The sequence below is a fragment of the Dendrobates tinctorius genome, unplaced genomic scaffold (genome assembly GCF_039654945.1).
Source record: "Dendrobates tinctorius isolate UK_male_01 unplaced genomic scaffold, ASM3965494v1 ptg000157l, whole genome shotgun sequence".
NCBI classification, from domain to species: Eukaryota; Metazoa; Chordata; class Amphibia; order Anura; family Dendrobatidae; genus Dendrobates; species Dendrobates tinctorius.
In genome coordinates, this window is record NW_027361824.1 from 13483380 (window position 1) to 13497628 (window position 14249).

At 42.6% G+C, this 14249-nt stretch overlaps 1 protein-coding gene across 3 annotated transcripts in view; it reads left to right on the forward strand.

Moving 5' to 3' along the window:
* The window catches only part of SLC9A3 (solute carrier family 9 member A3), a 95155-nt gene that overhangs the window by 40316 nt on the left and 40590 nt on the right, over positions 1-14249 (forward strand). For all 3 annotated transcript variants that reach the window (XM_073548598.1, XM_073548599.1, XM_073548600.1), the window contains exon 2: positions 9022-9324. In XM_073548598.1, the coding sequence (XP_073404699.1) occupies positions 9022-9324 (303 nt within the window). The remainder of the gene's footprint in view (positions 1-9021; positions 9325-14249) is intronic.

Genomic DNA, 14249 nt, shown 5'->3' on the forward strand with positions numbered 1-14249 from the left:
CACAGATGAACCATCAGAGCACGCTAGGGTTGTAAATCCAAAAGTTAGGAAAGAAAAATTAAAAGAGGTAGGAAGTAACCGACTTTAACGACCTTCTGACAAAAGATGAAGAACAAAAGCAATATGTCCTGCAAGTTGTAAGCAAATGCCGAGCATTATATTCTGACGTTTCAAAAACTACTTTAACAAAAGCTCTAGAATAGATTAGATAACTATGTAAAATTATCAACTCATGTAGGTTAGCGTGCGCTGATGGTTCATCTGTGCTACTGAGCAATTTATTAGCCATTAACAACTTTTCATTGTAATGGTGGGATCAAAAAACGATAATCCCACCAACTCTGCATTCAACTACCACAAATGGTTCGAGAATTTGGTCAGGGCTATTTCTGCAATGTTGTTGTCACATTCTTTATAGTCTAACAGACTATGCAAAATACCTAAATCTTAAAATACCTCAATTTGGAATTTTTCAAACTTTGAGCGACGAGCGGCACGGGTTAACGTCGTTTGATCGAGCTCAAATTTTGGCTCTCTCAATATCTGGAAAGGGGAATCGTTTTGTGGGGTCCAGACGAACAAGATTCTGACATTTTTTCCCCCCCATATGAGATCCGGTCACCCTAGTGTACACATGTGCGGGACGTATTGACATCCGTGCTCCCTGAAAAAAAATTGTACATGTCCACATGCTGGGCACACGGACATGGGCACAGCCTCATAGATTATAATAGGTGGGCATGTGTAAGTGTCTCCAGTACGGACCTTTGGAGGGGGCCTTACTGAATTTTCATGTGCATAGTTAGGGATTGGGAGAAAGTGAATTTGTCTGCGTTTGACAGCTAATAAAAGTGTACGGGCACATTAAGAAGTATAATACCAAGTTGGGACATGTCTAGTATCATATATCTAGTATCAGCTGTCTGTGTGCATGAAAGGACAAATCCACTAAAGCCCGGCCGCCCACCAGCACTGAGAGCTGCGGATCTGCTCCCCTACATGGGTTCATGTTTGCAATGCAATCTCATCTATTGGTAAATGGCTTAACCTTGCATTAAACCCGTGCAATATACAGGAATAGTGCAATTAGGGTAGCGGAGACACAAACTCAAACACAGAGCATTCATCAGAAATGCTATCAGGCGCCCAGACAAAGGAAGCACGCGAGCCAATAAACTCTTCACACAGAAACCACTTTTCCTTGTTTGTCAGATCAAAAAGGAAACACAATCAGATGCTGAACCCTTTTTTTTAGGATGGAGTTTTAGGTGAGGATTTTCTGTAAACAGCAATAGTCACAATGAAGAAAAGTACAGCAATTACTTTGAAAACAATGGCTGACACGTCTCAAAACGACTCCTATGAAAACTGGGAACAAACCTCAGAAGTTCACTAACTTCCAACACAATATATGGTAAACTCATTCTGCTGGAAAACAATATGGCTTAAAGGGGTCTTATCACGATGATTTATCTGGTGAAACTAGTGGTATGGCTGTATAGCTCCTAGTACAACAATAAAAATAATACTTGTCTTGTAGTAATCCGATGTGCGAGCGCTGAGAAATTGAGCTTTGAAGCTACATGCAAAATCATTGGGGGCGTGTCTATACGCCTGTGGATAAGACACGCCCCCTACTGCACTTCCAGGCTAATTTTCTTGTAGCTTCAAAGCTCAATATCTCAGCAGTGTCACATCGGATTAATACGAGCAGTGGGCAGCAACTAACAGAATGGTTTTTACCAGGGAAAAATGCAAAGTACTACATCTGGGCAATAAAAATGAAAAAAGCATATACAGAATGGGAGGAATAGGCCTAAGCAACAGCACATGTGAAAAAGACTTGGGTATACTAATAGATCACAAACTGAATATGAGTCAACAGTGTGATGCAGCAGCAAAAAAAGCAAATGCAATTCTAGGATGTATTAACAGAAGCATACAGTCTAGATCACGTGAAGTCATTATTTCCCTCTACTCCTCTTTGGTCAGACCTCATCTGGAATATTGTGTCCAGTTTTGGGCACCACATATTAAAAAAGACATCAACAAACTGGAGCAAGTTCAGAAAAGAGCAACCAGAATGGTGACCGGTCTGCAAACCCTGTCTTATGAGGAAAGGTTGCAGGATTTGGGATTGTTTAGTTTGCAAAAGAGAAGACTGAGAGGAGACTTAATAGCTGTCTACAAATATCTCAAGGGCTGTCACATTGTAGAAGGATCATCTTTATTCTCATTTGCACAAGGAAAGACTAGAAGCAATGGGATGAAACTGAATGGGAGGAGACACAGATTAGATATTAGAAAAAACTTTTTGACAGTTAGAGTGATCAATGAGTGGAACAAGCTGCCACGAGAAGTGGTGAGTTCTCCTTCAATGGATGTCTTCAAACAGAGGCTGGACAGACATCTGACTGGGATGATTTAGCGAATCCTGCTTTGAGCAGGGGGTTGGACCAGATGGCCCAGGAGGTCCCTTCCAACTCTACGATTCTATGATTCTATGAACACCAAAACTTTTTCTCCACTCATGGTTAGTGGTTGGGTGAAGCCATTTATTGTCAAACTACTGTGTATTCTCTTTTTAAATCATAATGACAACCCAAAACATCCAAATGACCCTGATCAAAAGTTTACATACCCTAGTAATTTTGGCCTGATTACATGGACAGAAGTTGACACAAATGGGTTTCAGTGGCTACTGAAGATAACATCCTCACCTGTGACAAATGCCACGAAAATTGTTCAGGATGCAAAGGAAAACCCACAAATAACATCATCGGAAATACTGGACTCTCTGAAAACTAACGGTGTGGCTGTTTCAAGATGCACAATAAGAGGAGGCACTTGAAGAAAAATGGGCTGCATGGTCGAGTCACCAGAAGAAAGCCATTACTGCGCAAATGCCACAAAGTATCTCTTCTACAATACGCAAAACAGCACAGAGACAAGCCTCAAAACTTTTGGATCAAGGTAATTTGGAGTGATGAGACCAAAATTGAACTTTTTGGCCACAACCATAAACATTGCATTTGGAGAGAAGTCAACAAGGCCTATGATGAAAGGAACACCATTCTTACTGTAAAGTACGGAGGTGGATCACTGATGTTTTGGGGATGTGTGAGCTACAAAGGCACAGGAAACTTGGTCAAAGTTGAATGCAGCACGTTATCTGCAAATACTGGAGGCAAATTTGCAATCATCAGCCCGGAAGCTGCGCATGGGACGTACTTGGACGTTCCAACATGACAACAATCCAAAACACAAGGCCAAGTTGACCTGTCATTGGCTACAGCAGAACAAAGTGAAGATTCTGGAGTGGCCATCTCAGTCTCCTGACTCATTGACCCATTCTGGGAAGATCTCAAGCGCGTGCAGTTCATGCTAGACAAACCAGGAACTTACAGGAACTGGAGGCTTTGTGCCAAGAAGAGTGGGCAGCTTTACCATCTGAGAAAATAAAGAACCTCATCGACAACTACCACAAAAGACTGCAAGCTGTCATTGATGTTAGAGGGGGCAATACACAGTATTAAGAAATGGGGTATGTAAACTTTTGATCAGGGTATTTGGCTTTCTTCTGGCGACTCGACCATGCAGACCATTTTTCTTCAAGTGCCTCCTTATTGTGCCTCTTGAACAGGCCCGGATTGGTAATATGCCCAACCGGGCATTTTCCCGCTGGGCCGCTGTCATGTGGGCCGCGGGCGGCAGCGCCCGCTCACCTGGCCGCTTGCCAGCTGATGCGGCCACTGGCCTGGCTGTTGTTCCTGCCGCCGACCCTCTCTGCGGGCACGGCGGTTATAGTTTCCAAACCTCCTGGGATTTTTCTATCCCTCACTGCAGGGAGATAAGCCGCCACGCCCCCCCCAACGCCCTAGCATGAGACCTCCCCCCCCGCAGCCACTCACAGCGTCGCTTGCCTGCTCTCTTATCTGTACACAGGACCTGTGATGAGGTCACAGGAGGGGAGGAGTCAGGGGTCACATGATCAGGAGTCTGTCCAGACCCCTGACTCCGCCCCTCCTGTGACCTCATCACAGGTCCTGTGCGCACAGCCCTGCCTCTTGGTGTCTGCAGGACTCTGCTGTGCTGGTTGTCATGGTGCTGGATGAGAGAAGTATGTGTGGGGTCAGGAGGGGTTTACAGGGTAGATGTAGCAGAGCTGTGTGTGTACGAGGTGTACGGAGCGGAGCCGTGTGTATACGAGGTGTACGGAGCGGAGCCGGATGTGTACAAGGTGTACGGAGCAGAGCTGCGTGTGTATGAGGTGTACGGAATGGAGCCGCGTGTACGAGGTGTACGGAGCGGTGCCGCACATGTACGAGGTGTACGGAGCGGAGTCGGATGTATACGAGGTGTACGGAGAGGAGCCGGAGGTGTACAAGGTGTACGGAGAGGAGCCGGAGGTGTACGAGGTGTACGGAGCGGAGCTGCGTGTACGAGGTGTATGGAGCGGAGCCGTGTGTGTACGAGGTGTACGGAGCAGAGCCGGATGTGTACGAGGTGTATAGAGAGGAGCCGGATGTGTACGAGGTGTACGGAGAGGAGCCGTGTGTGTACGAGGTGTACGGAGCGGAGCCGTGTGTGTACGAGGTGTACGGAGCGGAGCCGTGTGTGTACGAGGTGTACGGAGCGGAGCCGTGTGTGTACGAGGTGTACGGAGCGAAGCCGTGTGTACGAGGTGTACGGAGCGGAGCCGTGTGTACGAGGTGTATGGAGCGGAGCCGTGTGTACGAGGTGTATGGAGCGGAGCCGTGTGTGTACGAGGTGTACGGAGCGGAGCCGCGTGTACGAGGTGTGCGGAGCGGAGCCGCGTGTACGAGGTGTGCGGAGCGGAGCCGTGTGTGTACGAGGTGCACGGAGAGGAGCCGCATGTACGAGGTGTACGGAGCGGAGCTGTGTGTAGGAGGTGTACGGAGCGGAGCCGCGCGTGTAGGAGGTGTACGGAGCGGAGCCGCGCGTGTAGGAGGTGTACGGAGAGGAGCCGCGCGTGTAGGAGGTGTACGGAGAGGAGCCGCGCGTGTAGGAGGTGTACGGAGAGGAGCCGCGCGTGTACGGAGTGGAGCCATATGTGTACAGGATGTACAGAGCGGAGCCAAATGTGTATGAAGCATACAAAGCGGGCCTTTCCCACGGACACGGGAGTACACGGCGGAGCCCAGAGGAGCATTTTAAAACACACACATGACGTTCCACTGGAAGTAATGTGCTGTAAGCTGACCGGAAATGAGATAATTTCATGAGGAAATTGTGACGGAACCAGGAATGTTTCAGATCCATCACCATGTCCTCCTCCGACAGCGCAGACAGCAGGATCGCCTTGGAATCGGGGATGTCGGCCATGTGAGCGGATCATGATATGTCCTGCATCGGGAGGCTCAGGTGGGCACTACAATGGGAGCCGGGCTGCTATAGTATCTTTATAGAATCTTTCTTTCTTTCTCATTCTCTGTTCTGTCTTTCCCTCATTTTCTCTCTCTCTGTTCTTTTTTTCCCCTCTTTCTTTCTTTTTCTTTCCTCTCTTTCTTTCTCTCTCGCTCTCCATTCTTTCTCTCTCTGTTTTCTTTTTTCTCTCTCTCTGTTTTCGCTCTTCCTTAGTACCAGTCAGTGTGCCCACAGTACCAGCAAATGTGCCCATAATGCCAGCCACTGTGCCCTCAGTACCAGTCAGTGTGATCAGCAGTGCTAAATGGGTGCGGTTGGGCATGGACATGGGTGGGACTAGTTGCAAAATGGATGTGGCCAGGGCGTGGCCTAAAATTTGCACGCGCCTCAGTCTTTGTCCCTCTTTCCCTTCTTCAAAACTTGGGAGGTATGATGGGGGCTATGACCAGGGGGTCTGGTTGCCCAATGGAGAGCAGTTCTGCCAGGAATTCTGTCACCGTGCGTACAAAAGGGGACAGAGCTTTGGGAGGAGTACTGTACCTAAAAGCAATAAATAGGACTGAGCTGAAATACTGGGCACAGCTCTGACTACATGTTATATAGTCGTGTTAATCTCCTCTCACTTCTTGTAACCTACAAGTGTACAAAGATATTATATAGTCACCATGTGACTAGTGGGCCTGTGTAACGTCAAATGCCAGGGCTGAATTTTAGTCCCAGTCCGGCCCTGATCTTGAAACAGCCACAGTTTCAGCCCTACGGATGTCTCAGTCCACAGGCTGGACTGGAACAGCAAGAGGGCCGGATGTGACCTGCGGGCTGCAGTTTGTCCAGGTCTGGCATAGTGGATTTAAAACAAAAGCCAGAATACTCAGCAGCAGCGGAAATAAAATGAGAGCAAAAACTGGACACTTCTGACCTAGTGATGGGTCCTCTCTAAAGGGATCCTAGCAGGATAATTTCATTGCTGAAACTGCAGTGGATTTTCATCATGGATTTCACTTTTATAGGGGTTATTTGCTACATTTTATTAGTTTACTAATTATTTACTGCCATCGTAAAGCTCCATTAAAATCCAGTCTATAAATGGACTTCAAGGGACTAGTCATTTTTACTATATACAGCAATACTGTGGTATTGCAGTATATAGTATAAGCGAACAGATGATTGTAGCTTCAAGTCCCCTTGGGGGGACTAACAAAGTAAAAAAACAAAGTTTAAAAAAATTTGAAATAAATAAAAAGTGCAAAAATTTGAATCACTCCTATTCCCCCATTAAAAATAAAGATATGAAAACATGAAAAAATATACATATATGTGGTATCACATAGAATTTTGATCTATTAAAATATAAAATTACCGTAATCAACCTGATTGGTAAATTCTTAAAAAAAAATCCAAATGTGTAAATGCAGTAAGAAGCAATTACAATGTCACATCTATTCCAAACTTGTATGATAAATTTTGGGTTATTTTCACAACTAAAATAATAAAAAAAGGGGACAAGTTTGGTATCGCCGTAATCGTACTGGCCAGGAGAGTCTTATTACCTAGTAATTTTTCCATACAATGGAAGCAGTAAAAACAGTTTCCAAAAAAAAATAATGTCAGAATTGTTTGTTTCTTCACAATTTCACTACAATTGGAATTTTGTTCCTGTTTTCCAGAACACTATATAATACAATGAATGGTGTCATTCAAAAAGTACAACTCGTCCCGTAAAAAACAAGCTCCTAAACATTTATATGGACGGAAGAATAAAAAACTTATGTCTTTTGCAAGAAGGGGGAAATAAAAACGAAAATGCAAAAATGGAAATTGGCCGTGTTGGAAAGGGGTTAATAAAGATCGTGATATTAAAAAAAATTGGCAAAAAGTATTTTGAAAAATACTGTATATGTAACACAAAAATCTGAATTAACCAATAGGTTCTTTTCAGATTATATCTTCCATTCAAATATGGGCATCTCATGGTCCTAAAATTAGAAAATCCACATTGTGGAGACTTGAGTGCTCTCGTCCACTGGCCAGCCGGGCCAGGCTGTCTTTAGAAAGATCGGATGGGCCAGGGATCATCCCACTGAATGTCTGCACTCGTTCCCCATGGGAATAATACTAATCAGACCTCACAGGGTGAGGGTAAAACAGGGTGGCAATACTTTATTGAACCACCAACAGACAATAACACATAGAACAGTCCCACTAAATACCCAAGATGGCGCAAATTAGAGAGTCTCACCTTTCAGCTGGCTAGCTGGGATTAGAGCATCTGCGACTTTGGGGCTTCCAGGGCTGACTACCCCCCCCACCAGTGGCACCCTGTTTTTGGTGGGCACTCACAGAGAGGAGGTTACGACTAGAGTTGAGTGAATATGTTAAGAAACGATTGCCGAATCCAAATTTGCCATATTGTTTCGTGTTGAATTTATGTTTTACGATTGTTTCCGAACATATTCGCTCATTTCTACTCCCATTGACTCCAATGGCGTTTGGCAGATATTGTAAATACAATATTCGCCTGCAATTGTAATCCGAACCGAATATTGAAAAATGTGCCCAACTCTAGATACGCCAAGCTTAGGAAGCTGACAGTCTATTGAGGTCCGTGGCCAGATAACCTGATTGTCCCAACATGGCTTCTCCGAACGTCTCCATGGGTTCTGTGATGGTCAATGGATTGGATCTGTATCCTTCAGCTGGGGACATGGTCCCTTGAGCTGACTTACTGTAGAGTGTCTCAAATCTGTATCCCTCCAGTTGGAGCCATGGTGCCTGGGATGTTCTGTAGCGTTTCTTTTCCGAAGGCTAAAGGTCCCTTTCTATACCCACATCTGCCCTTGTGGCCATGATCCATAGGTCAGGGGGAATGTGGGATGAGGTCAACTCTCATTGTTTGAGTATTTAATCAATCTGTATAGTTTTTCCTTCACTGTTTGCAGGTCAACAAGCTACATGGACTTATACAATATCAACACATTAGCAAATATTGATTGTTCAATGACCTTGCGTCCCTGTCCTCCAAGGATAGCAACACAATAGTCAATTCAAGAGTCAACGTTTAGGCTCATATGAACAATGGCCTATGCTTCTTGACACACCAAAGAAAAACATCAATTTAAGAATCAATGATAAGGTTCATATAAACGATGTCTCCTGACCCACTGAAGAAAATCACACACATCACACACATACTCAACAATCAGTCCCCAATGCTCCTCTTTACTGTAGCTGGTGTCTGCCACTGGTCTCCTGGCATATGACCACTACTGCCAGTCACTGATCAGCTGCAGCGGTTACATTCCATCAGAGCTAAAAAAAAAAATAAAAGTAGGAAATTCTTTCTTCTGACTTTTATATAGTCACTTATTGGCTACAGCATTCATCTAAGAATAATTGGCCATTTGTGAAATTCTGCATCCATGCATGCTTAGCAGACCTGAGAGTGGAAGAATATGGGGGTTTCAACCAGCTAATGATAGGGTGCGAGCGCCTTTAGTGATCAGTATTGTTCTCCCAGTTCAGGATTTGTACCTTAAAATTGAATCGTACCAAATAGTAAATTGGATTGTATCTTGGACAATGTATCTATAAATTTCCACCTTCCATTAACGTTACCTCTTTTCCATTTTTCAGTATTCCATATATCCCACAAAGTGACGTCGGTGGTGCCGGAGAGCTGCCTTCTCATTGTGCTTGGCCTTCTTCTGGGTGGTATCGTATGGGCGGCCGATCGCATCGCTTCCTTCACCTTAACGCCGACCGTATTTTTCTTTTACCTATTGCCGCCTATTGTCCTGGACGCCGGCTATTTTATGCCAAATCGGCTGTTTTTTGGAAATCTGGGCACCATTCTCCTGTACGCGGTTATCGGGACAGTATGGAACGCCGCCACGACTGGTCTATCCCTTTATGGAGTTTACCTAACTGGAATCATGGGTGAGTCCTATTATATGAAATTACTAAAAGAAAATGTTTGTACAAATAAAGTAAATTTACTGAAAATTAAAACAATCTCTAAATAATTTGGGGGCGCTATTCTTATAAAAGAGGCGCAGTTTATGGATCCATGATTTAGGGGAAAAATACAGCATGCAAAATTGCTCCTCCTCCAATAATCCAAAACAGTCGCAGGAAATATTTTGTATTTAAAATTCATTTTAAAAATATTATTGAAAAAGACATAAATATATAAAAGTAAATATTATTAGTGAAAAAAAAACCACATAAAAATAAATATTGTTGTTATTAGAAAAATATATAAATATATAAAAATAATTATTATTGTTAAAAAACGATATACAAATAAATCTTGTTATAAAAATAATATATAAAAACAAATATTATTGTTAAAAAAATATATAACAGTAAAATGTATTATTAGAAAAATATTTAAGTACATAAAAATAAATCTTATCATTAAAAATAGAAACATATAAAACTAAATATTATTATTAGAAAACAATATATAACTAAATATTATCAGAAAAATATATTAAAATAAATATTATTATTAGAAAAATATAAATATATAAAATAAATATTATTATTAAAAATATATAAAAATTATACTGAGCGCAATTTAACCCTTTCACATTTTTGGTCGCGTCTCCCTTTGATGTTTCCCTGCACATGACTGTAGATCTGATCAACCCCTTTTGCCCCAATAAAAATAAAATAAAAAAAGGACACATATTTGGTATCGCTGCATTCAGAAATGTCCGATCTATCAAAATATTAAGGAAATTCATCCGATCGGTAAACGGCGTTACGAGAAAAAAAAATCAAAACGCCAGAATTAAGTTTTTTGAAAGCCACAACATTGCAATAAAATGCAATAATGGATGATTAAAACTTTGTATTTAGCCCAAAATGGTATCAATAAAAAAAAAATCAGCTCAGGGCGCAAAATAACCCTCACCCAACCCCAGATCCTGAAAAATGGAGACGCTGTGAGCCTCGGAAAATGGCGACTTTTCTTTTTTTTTTTTACAAACGTTGTATTTTGATTTAACACTTAAATAAAAAAAGAACCTAGACATGTTTGGTGTCTATGAACTCGTAATGACCTGGAGAATCCTAATAGCAGGTCAGTTTTAGCATTTAGTAAACATGGAAATAAAAAGAAAAAATGTGGAATTGCGCTTTTTTTTGCAATTTCACTGCACTTGGAATTTTTTATTGCCGATTTCCAGTACATTCTATTGTAAAATCAATGGTGTCATTCAAAATTACAAGCCCTCACATGGCCATATTGATGGAAAAATGAAAAAGTTATGGCTCTGGGAAGAAGGGGAGCGAAAAACCAAACAGAAAAAAAAACAAAAAACGGAAAATCCCCTGGAGGTGAAGGGGTCAACCCCTTCATTCCCATGCCTGTTTTCACCTTCATGATCAGGCCAAATTTTACAATTCTGACCACTGTCACTTTATGTGGTTATAACTCTGGAACGCTTCAACGGATCCCACTGATTATGAGATTATTTTTTTCGTGACGCATTGTACTTCATTGATAGTGGTAAAATGTGTTCGATAAGACTTGCGTTTATTTGTGAAAATATTGGAAATTTGGAGAAAATGTAGCAATTTTCAAACTTTTAATTCTTATGCCTATAAACCATAGAGTTATATCACACAAAATACCGGTAGTTAACAAATAACATTTCCCACATGTCTACTTTACATCAGCACAATTCTGGGAGCATCATTTTTTTTGTTAGGAAGTTATAAGGGTTAAAAGTTGACCGGCGATTTGTCTTTTTTCCAACAAAATTCCTATAATTTTTTTTTTAGGACCACATCACATTTGAAGCAACTTTGAGGGGTCTATATGATAGAAGATACCCAAAAGTGACACCATTCTAAAAACTGCACCCCTCAAGGTGCTCAAAACCACATTCAAGAAGTTTATTAACCCTTTAGGTGCTTCACAAGACTTAAAACAAAAATGAAAATTTAACTTTTTCCAATATTACTTTAGCCCCAAATTTTGCATTTTTACAAGGGTAACAAGAGAAAATTCTCCATAAAATTTGTTGTGCAATTTCTCCTGGGTATGCCAATACCCCATATGTAGGGGGACACCACTGTTTGGGCGCACGGTACGGCTCGGAAGGGAAGGAGCGCCATTTGATCTATGGAGCACAAAACCGGCTGAAATCATTAGCGGAATGCCACGTCGCGTTTGGAGAGCCCCTGATGTGCCTAACCAGTGGAAACCCCCCACAATTGACCCCATTCAGGAAACTAGACCCCTGAGGGAACTGATCTAGAGGTGTAGTGAGCACCTTGAAACCCCAAGTACTTCACAGAATTTTTATAACATTGAGCTGAGAAAAATTAAAAATATTTTTCCCACAAAAATGTTTTTTTTTTAGCCCTCTATTTTGCATTTCCAGAAGGGTAACAGGAGAAAAAATGCACCATACAATATTTCATGCAATTTCTCCTGCGTACGCCAGTAGCAATATTTGGGAGAAAACTACTGTTTGGGCTCATGTCAGAGCTCGAAAGCAGACTTTGATGGAACGATCTGCGGAGAGCTGATGTTTTTAGTCTGGGAGAGGGTCAATATTCATGGCCCCTTCCTAGGCTACGGTAGTAATAATATCAGCCCACAGCATAGCCTTTGCTGGTTATTAATTATAGGGGGACCCCACGTCATTTTTTTGGGGGTCCCCCATTAACCAGGAAAGGCTAAGTATACAGGCTATTAATAGCCTGGGAAGCTCCATGGGTATTACCCCCTTCCCAGGCTATAAACATCGGCCCCAGCCATCAGCTTTCCCTCTGCTAGTTAATAAAATGTCAGGTGATCCTGCACCAGTTTTTTCTGTAATTTATTGATTAACCCCTTTCCTACATTGGACGTACTATTCCGTCCATGTGACCTGGGACGTAAGTCCCAAGGACGGAATAGTACGTCCAGCGCAATCAGCTGCGCTCACGGGGGGAGCGCAGCTGATCGCGGCCGGGTGTCAGCTGATTATCACAGCTGACACCCGGCACTATGTGTCAGGGGCGGTCATGGACCGCCCCGTCACGTTAGCCCCTGGCACACTGCGATCAAACACGATCGCAGTGTACCGGGGGTTAAGGGAAGCATCGGCAGGGAGGGGGCTCCCTCCGTGCTTCTCTGAGACCCCCGCAGCAGCGCAATGTGCAGCGCTGCTGCGGGGGTCTCCTTCCCTGCAGGATCCAATATGACGACGGGGACCTTCGGGGGCCTGCAGGGAGCTGGCTTCCTCACTGCCTGCAAAGCGCAGGCATGAGGAAGCCTGCTGCAGTGCCTGTGACAGATTGCTGATCTGTCACAGCGATCTGTGATGTGACAGATCAGCGATCTGTCACATGACAGTGATATCCCCCCTGGGACAACGTAATAAAGTTAAAAAAAAAAGTGTAAAAATAATTTTTTTAAAAATCGCTAAATAAATTTAAAAAAAAAATTCCCTAATAAATTCATTTTTTGAAAAAAATAAAAAAAAACAATAAAAGTACACATATTTGGTATTGCCGCGTCTATAAAGACCCGCCCTATAAAACCATCCCACTAGTTAACCCCTTTATTGAACCCCTTAAAAAATAAAAAATGAAGCAAAAAATAATAATTTATTATCATACCGCCGAACAAAAAGTGCAATAGCGCGCGATCAAAAAGACGCATATAAATATCCATGGTACCGCTGAAAACGTCATCTTGTCCTGCAAAAAACGAGCCGCCACACAGCATCATCAGCGAAAAAATAAAAAAGTTATAGCTCACAGAATAAAGCGATGCAAAAATAATTATTTTTTATATAAAAGTGTTTTCATTGCATAAAACCGACAAAACATAAAAAAAATACATAAATGAGGTATCGCTGTAACCGTACTGACCCGAAGAATAAAACTGCTTTATCAATTTTACCGCACGCTGAACGGTGTAAACGCACCCCCCCAAAAGATATTCATGAAACGCTGGTTTTTGTTCATTCTGCGTCCCAAAAATCGGAATAAAAAGCGATCAAAAAATGTCACGTGCCCGAAAATGGCACCAATAAAAACGTCAACTCGTCCCGCAAAAAATAAGACCTCACATGACTCAGTGGGTCAAAATATGGAAAAATTATAGCTCTCAAAATGTGGTGATGCAAAAACTATTTTTACAATAAAAAGCGTCTTTTAGCGTATGACAGCTGCCAAACATAAAAACCGCCATATATAGTAATTCAAACCCCCCGTTATCACCCCCTTAGTAGGAAACATAATAAAATAAAAAGAAAATTATTTCCATTTTCTCTTTTAGGGCTAGGGTTAGGGTTGGAGTTAGAATTGGGGGGTTCATCAGGGGTTTTCCAAACGTGACATGGTGTCCAATCTCAATTCCAGCCCAAAAAGTAAAATGGCGCTGCTTCCCTTCTGAGCTCTGCCATGCGCCCAAATAGTGGTTTACCCCCATATATGGGGTATCAGCGTACTCAGGACAAATTGCACAATAACTTTTCGGGTCCTGTTACTCTTGGGAAAATAAAAATTGGGGGTGAAAAGATTATTTGTGTGGAAAAAATATGATTTTTTTTAATTGTACCGCTGTACGTTACAAACTTCAGTGAAGCCCTTGGGGGTTCTAAGTGCTCACCACATATCTAGATAAGTTCCTTGGGGGGTCTAGTTTTCAAATGGGGTCACTTGTGAGGGGTTTCCACTGTTTAGGCACATCAGGGGCTCTACAAACTTGACATGGCGTCCGATCTGAATTTCAGCCAATTTTGCATTGAAAAAGTCAAACGGCGCTCCTTCCCTTCCGAGCTCTGCCATGCGCCGAAACAGTGGTTCCCCCCCCACATATCAGGTATCAGCGTACTCAGGACAAACTGCACAAT